The sequence below is a fragment of the Temnothorax curvispinosus genome, unplaced genomic scaffold (genome assembly GCF_003070985.1).
Source record: "Temnothorax curvispinosus isolate PA1 unplaced genomic scaffold, ASM307098v1 QBEX01007998.1, whole genome shotgun sequence".
Classification (NCBI taxonomy): Eukaryota; Metazoa; Arthropoda; class Insecta; order Hymenoptera; family Formicidae; genus Temnothorax; species Temnothorax curvispinosus.
In genome coordinates, this window is record NW_020217778.1 from 1 (window position 1) to 7,882 (window position 7,882).

The window sequence follows — 7,882 nt, forward strand, 5'->3', positions numbered from 1 at the left end:
ACGATCTGTCGATGAACCGATACCGAAAAGATTTTTACCTAAGTCCGTACGTTTCGTGTAACCATCGAAATCGAAATCTGCATCGATCATACCACGACCTTTCGCGTAAACGACTTCTTTACTGCCTACCGTGATCGCCACTGAATTATCATTGTTTTCAACAAAGTTTCGAAATAATTCGCGTCGCGGTGACATGTGATGCAATGCCCCCGTGTCGGCAAACCATGTATCTGTAACGCTGTCGACGCTATCTATCTTTGCCATGAGTAGCTCATTTTTATCAGTTATTGCAGAGGCCTCTTCAGCTGCCGTTTCCGATTTCTGGCATTCGGACTTGCGGTGACCTGTTGTACCGCAGCAAAAACACGCGCCGTTGAACTTCTTCGGTTTTTGCGTTACCTTTTGTTTTACGTCACCTTTCTTTGGCTTGACCTTTTTATCACAACTCTTCTTGTGAAGCAAAGCCGCCGGCGTTTTATTTTCGAGTGACATTTCAGACATCGATGCTTTCAGAGCCTCTTCTTTTTGAGTAGACGCGGTAACAGATTTGTTTGCTGATCGGCTGGCATAGAATCTCAGGCCGAGATAACGTGTCGATAATTTGGCGGGAGACTGTGTAACGTTTTTGGCCAAGATCTTCTAGTTTTCTAGCCATTTCTTCGATTTTTGAAACGTGCTGACCGATGGTCATTCCTTCTTCTATTCGGTAATCGAAGAATCGTTGCAGTAGCAAATGGACAGTCGTCTCGTAATTCATATAGTGATGAAAGCCGAGTCCGTATTTCATTCGCCGTTTTCAGATTCATAATCTGACGTACTACATTCATCTCAAGAGCATTTCCGATAATCAATCGGGCCTTCCAATCGAGCTTGTCCCATTCTGATTGTCTCGCCGCTTCTAACGGACGTTTCAATGTCCCATCGACGACTTCCAGAAGATCGTATACCGCTAGGTACGACTCGATTTGAAAACGCCATACCGCAAAATCTTCACCGTTGAATTTGGGCAACACCAGTTTCTCCATTTTTCAGGTAATACGCGATACAGGTCGAAAAGGTTATTTCGCGATGCGGACACACGCAACTCCCTATCCTCGAACCTCGAGAAACACACATGCGAACCAAATACTACTTTTTCGGACGCGGGACTGGGCCCATAACCTGTCGCAGAATGCGTTATGCAGTAAAATAAAATTCAGAACGGTCGTTACGGTATAACTATATCGTTTACGCGGCAACGGTGAATGGCGACGACTACGACTACTCGACAAGAAGTGCGCGCGCGTCTCTCTCTGCTAGTTCTACAATGTTGCCAAAATAACTAAGGTCAGGAGCGTACATATTCAACAGATAGAACCGATAAGATACGATTAAAAATGATACAGATATAGCCGTTTTTAATCGTTTTCTATCGGAGATGGTTACCAGAGGTCGAATTCCGCCGAGGACTTGGATAATATGTGCTGCGTGTGCTCAGAGATGACAGAATAGAGCTGACAAAAAACGTGCGAGCGTAGGGCACATAAAATGTCTGCGCTTTTCTTGTAATTATTTTCCGCCATCGTTTCTTTAATTAATGTTTCCATTTTTTTATTAAAAAATAATTAATAAAATGTATCCTATCATTTTTTATAATCGGAATTATGAATTTTTATTTAAAATTTAATCCGAGAATGGAGTGACGACTCCGCCCTGGCAATTTTGACATTTCAATTTTTGCACCTTTGTCGTTTTAACTTTATACCAGTTGAACAAAGTGACGTAGACCAAAAATGTCCGTATAATGGACCCCGCAACGGTCATAGGAGGTTTTGGCTCCCAGTCAAATTTAACAATAATGTAGGATAATGTAGTTCATAACATGCTGATAAAAAGTGTCCATAGGCACCAAGCCCAAAAATGGACAGTTTCCGAGATATAAGGCATTAAAGAGTAGAAAAATGAGGGTTTCAGGTTTCAGCTAATGGCAGTTTGCAACAGGCTGAATGCCATGCTTTCACTAAAACATTTACTTGATTGCTGGATGAATTATACTTATGCACAGTATGCGTGTTCACATAGTCAAGTCAATGATCAAACCATACGTAATATAATGTTATTGCATCGAATGACATGTATGCAACGTATGACATACAAGTTCGCCGCCAGCCATCCCCACCACCGATGTTGCCGTACACATCGAAGATATAGCCGAGCGCTTGTCGCTTCGGTGTGTACGCCGCCATCAGCCATCCCCACCACCGATGTTGCCGTGCTGCCCGGTCTTCCGAACGGCATCCCTAATTATAACTGTAATTCACAAGTCGGTTTAGTAGTATTATATTGTACTTTTCATACATTGCAAAAATTAACATTAAATAAGCAAATGATTCTTGCTTGTTATATATGTCCCAAGCAGCATTTTTCGGTTAACTTTCCGACTAAGGACTACTTTTTTACTAATCACAACGTTGTAAGCGGTCCAAGAAAGTTATAAAATGTAACTTATAATTACTAACGTTTTTTGGACGTTGTCTTAACGTTAAAATTACGACGTGCTTTTTTTATCACTTTCCCAACGTCAAATTCGAAACAGTTTAAGTCCTATTACCCGACGTTAAGATATTTAACGTTCGCCTGACGTTATACTTTGCACCACACTTTTCGAGCGACTTCAATACGTAATTCCCAACGTAAACCAACGTTTTGTTATCAAACGTTGTAAAACGCTAACGTTGTGAAACGTCGCCTGTGGTCATTTCTGACTGACGTTAAGGAATCGCGAGAAATGGTAACAAATTCTGCCTAAAAGAATGTAGAGCAGATTACTGCTGCGTCAAGTGGGCATCGCCGATGGCAATTCGCGGCGTCGTGCGTGAGCTACGAGGACTATACGACGAATGTTGACGATCCACGGCCGAACCGGTCCATCTCATCTCACGCGGTTATCGTCGCGTCGTCGGGAAGCAACGCGCGCGCGCCGCGTGATTCACAGCTCGAGAGCGCGTTCGCTCGGCTGCACGGCTGCCATAACCATGCTCTAGACCATAGATGGTATTGCATAGGTCGGATTTGGTTAAGATATAACGACTCATTCGCAAATCTAGTATAGAATTTTCAACTAATCGATACTTTATCGACATGTTAAGTCAGTTTGGCGACCTTGTTAAGACTTTTAGTCAATATAGGTACAATTTTGCCTACAGTGGTATACTACTTAGTTTGCAAAAGTCTGAAAAAGTTCATTATTTTATACGAGAAGACAAATCTTAGTAGAATTTATCGCACCTTTTACTACGTAAAGTTTGATATAGTGTGGAACGCTGACTTCGCCATTTTCATCCCTCAAAGAAGAAGGCAAATAATCCGCCATTTTCCAGTATATTTAGATTTATATTTTTTAACGCACTTTATTAACAATTTAAAGCATTTATATAATATCTGTTGTTAAGGTTTTGACAACATATTTATCTTAAAAGTAATTTTGATGAAAAAAAATTAAAATCTACATTTTGAAAATTTTAGTTATTTATTAGAATATTTAGTAAATTGGAATATTTTAGAAGGGATTCGTCTAATTTCGACCTATCATTTCCACATTTATCAATAAAGTGGGTTTCGTTATACATTTTCAGTGCTGAGTTCGTGTATTTATGGCAAAATTACAATAGTATCAAAGACTGCGCAAACTATATTTTTCCTATAAAGCCATTTTATTTGTGCCAAATTGATAAGTACGTATTATGATACATTTATTACACCAATGCCGTCATATGGTTTGAATGGAAGCACGAAAACTACACCTAAAATGTATGTACGTTGTGAAAAAATAACCTCAGGTCTAGCAGAGTGTACAAAATCAAAGTTTACATACCAACGTTAAAACTGGTGGAAAAAATGTAACCTCAATTTAACTTATATAAGTCGGATTCCAACGTTGGTACAACCTAAATTTGATTCCCCAAATTAGTGCAAAAGAGGGTTGAAACGACGTAGCGAAAACGTTGGATACCAACGTTAAGTGTGTTTATCTTAATGTCGGGCGGACGTCAAAATGCTGCTTGGGGTTGCATACATGTCATTCGATGCAATGACGTTATATTACGTTTTACCATTAGGTATTTGTTCTCCTTGATATCCTACAACTTTTGTCTAAAATGTTTTTGCATATCTTCCATATTTTTCGAGATATTTGCCTGGAGCGTTTAAAATGGGACATCCTGTATACATGGCAAATGCTCCCTACTTTATTATTATTGCCGGATAGTAGAAAAGTTGATTTGTTTACCTTTTCACGCTGATGCTATTCACAATCAAACTCATCGTCTTTCTCGCGATTCTTTTTACGCGTTTCACTACTTTTGTTCCAGATGAGTGTCAACAAAAATTTTTTCTCCGGCATTATTCTGAAACCGATATGAATGTTCCTGCCAAATTTCGTCGAGCTGCGATGAGTTTCCCATTTGGGTGTACTTTTTGTATACTCCTTTCGCGAATTGTTGCGAAATATATACATATACTCCTTATTCGTAGACGTTTCACAGCGTCGTCAGATCTAAGCTAGGACCCACTCTGGTGATGCTGAGTCTTCCGTCAAAATTAGTCAGATTAATATGTATGACACTGAAAAACGAACGAAGACAAAAGTTCTTAGTCAGAAAAGGTTGATAGATTTAGTTGAGATTATCTCGGAAGTGAAACAGAATAACGCGCTTGTGTTATTCAAACCTAATGTTGCACTCAATGTTAAGGGAAATGTTGCTGCCCTGTAGCAACTATTGCAACAAAATCGTTGCAATCTATGCATGTGAACAGATTCTGAACGTAGCAATAATCTTTAGAAACGTGAAGAAATTAAAAAACGTTTTCTTAAAGATTGCGAAGCTAGCAGATAAGGTATATAGGTCTAAGAGTGAACATTGATAAAATGAAATACTTGGCAAAAATAAAGTCTGGAAAAATATAAGAGCTCTAGTAATAGAAGATTACTGCTTGAAACGGTAGCTGTAGTTTATGTACCTTTAGATGGTCTTCTCGTTAACAGCTGACACAACAGTGTCAGTGGTGCAGAAAAGAATTAAGGTAGCGTTAAAATGCTAATATGCCTCTTAAAATTCAAATTACTTTTCAAAACAATAAAGAATCTATAAAATACTGATAAAGCTGGTCCTGTGACTTATGGCTTTGAGGCTTGGCCATTGAAAGCAGAAAAATGCCGACAGCTAACTAACTTTGAAAAGAAGATTTTGAAAAGAATATTTAGACCAATTAGAAATGACGATAGGTTTTGCAGAATCCGACACAATGCCAAACTGGAAATATTAAATAAATGACGAAACCATAGTCCGCTGTGTCAAATTGCAAATGATAAGATGGCTGAGACACTTGATCCGATTGCCGAAAAAGTTAGGAAAATCTTTCAACATAAGATGTACGGCCTTAAAAGAAGAGGAAGACCCAAGAGAAAATGGGTGAATTCCGTAATAGCGGACCTGAGAAAGAGGAATATTATCAACTGGAAAAGAATTACAGAAGACGAGAGGGAATGGCAACGAATAGTTGCGCAAGCTTTGGTCCACAAAGGACTGTAATGCTATAGAAGAAGAGAACTTATTGATAAAGTACACTGATTGTGAGTCGAAAAACAGTAATAATTACTGCATTTTTGTTCACTCTCAACTTTTAGTCATTCTTACAGTAACCTGCATTACGCACTACTACAATAAACATTCTCCCAGTAACAGTACGGATTTCACAGTAACTATTACGATAAAGACCAGTAATGATTCCGTTGCAATAATTTAACGAAAAAAAAAGACAGAATAATGAATTTTCTTCGCCAGTATATAGAATAACAATTAAGTAATTTAAATCGAATGACTGGCAATATATAACGTCTTTTCGATGTGAACATTAGAAATGTGAACATTAGAACATCATCTGACCAAAAGCGTTGGTCGAAATTAATAATGTCTCGATGATTGATCCGAAAAAGTGCTGTGTGAATCCGACAAAGCGAGTTGCCTCACAGTTTTTTCAATGTTCACATCGAAAAGACGTTATATATTGCCAGTCAGTCGATTTAAATTATTTAATTGTTATTCTATATACTGGCGAAGAAAATTCATTATTCTGTTTATTATACACTGTTGACTGAAGAATCGGTGCTCCATCTTATAGTTGTTATTGCGATAAATATTACCACAGCCCCAGTGGTCGAATTGGCACGACACCCGCACGGTATACGGGAGGTTCCAGGTTCGAACCCTGGCTGGGGTAATATTTTTCGCAATAAAATTTAAAACTATTTAATTTAGAAATTACATCATCTGACCAAAAGCGTTGGTCGAAATTAATAATGTCTCGATGATTGATCCGAAAAAGTGCTATGTGAATCCGACAAACCGAGTTAGCTCACAGTTTTTTCAATGTTCACATTGAAAAGACGTTATATATTGCTAGTCAGTCGATTTAAATTACTTAATTAAAAAAAAAAAGATTTTTTTCTTTTTTATTTTTAAATAGTTCTTATTTATTTCTAATATTTTTATAGTTTAATTTGTATATTCGTGGTTTCGCATATATTCTATTTTATTAATTAAAATTACGCTGCACTATTTTACAATTTTTGAAAACACATTGATAAGATTTGAACCTAAGATTCCAGAATGACAGCCTAATACGCTAACGCTGAGCTAACAATCTATTCTACAATAACTATTATGAATCTCATATATCTCTTTGAACTGCTCTGAACTCGCGCGATAGAACGAATATGGAGAACCAACAGTAATGGTTACAGAATCGCACATGATTGAATAAAGCCGTGATCAGACTACGAATTGGGATTTAGATTGGATTGAAATTTGACCAATTAGAGCAAAGTTCAAACTAAACTTGAAAAGTTAGTTTTCTTTATTCTGATTGATTAAATTTCAATCCAATCTCAATCCCAATCCGTAGTCTGATCACGACTTAATGAAACTTCTTAGTAATTATTTTTTTTTTATTATTTCTTTCAGACAGTATCGCTTATGATCTTAATTTTTAGATATTACTATGTGTTTTTCAGTAGACATTGCTTTTTTTTAAGTAAGCATCTGTGTATTGAAATTAAAAGTTGAGAATAAACGAAAATTCAGAAACTATTACTATTTTTCGATTCTCAGTGTATAGTGTAAACTTTCTTTCTAAAAAAAAAAATTGTATCTTTTATTAAGAATAAACTACATATATACATATAATATACTATTCTTTACACAGAATAGAACACAGTGACAAAGGTTTGATCCTAAGACAATCGATAGCGATGCGCGGATAAAATGTGCAGTATGTCTGAGTATAGTAAAGGTACCAGCAGCGATTAGCTTGGCCATTAAAGAGAGCGGAGGCAAGAAAACGTTATTGCCTGGAAATCGCGCGTGGCCGTGTTATCTCTGCACTCAATTAGACCCGTAAAGGATCGCGTATAGCCCATTGGTCTCCTTTGCTTCTGGCATGTCGCGCGCGATTATCTCTATCAGTTCTTTCTTTTTCAGCAAACACTTGATCATTTCTTCGCGCAATAAGCATCTTTCATAAAAATATAACATCAATTTTTTAGTCGGCCCAAATTTCAATATTGACAAAATGTTCATTGACTTGACATATAACACGAATCCTATCAATTGGAAAAATACATTATTTATAATATGTATATTGTGCAATACTACACACAATGTAATTAAAATCTCTAATTGCAGTCTTAAATTTAAATTTGTACAATGTTTATAAAATTTCTATAATATACACATTATGAAAATTCAATATACAATATCACATAATGTACACTATTATCTTTATTGGTACAATTACAATTTATATTTTTAAAAACCATCATAATAATTAATCATAGAAGAAATGT

The 7,882-nt window shown here is 36.8% G+C and overlaps 1 protein-coding gene across 1 annotated transcript; it reads right to left on the reverse strand.

Moving 5' to 3' along the window:
* Positions 1-38: 38 nt before the first annotated feature.
* On the reverse strand, positions 39-1,025 carry LOC112457617 (the record flags this gene model as incomplete). Its single annotated transcript, XM_025020779.1, has 2 exons — positions 682-1,025; positions 39-562 (listed from the first exon to the last, which is right to left on the reverse strand). Coding segments are annotated over exons 1-2 (868 nt in total), but the record flags the coding sequence as incomplete, so codon positions are not given.
* Positions 1,026-7,882: the final 6,857 nt, after the last annotated feature.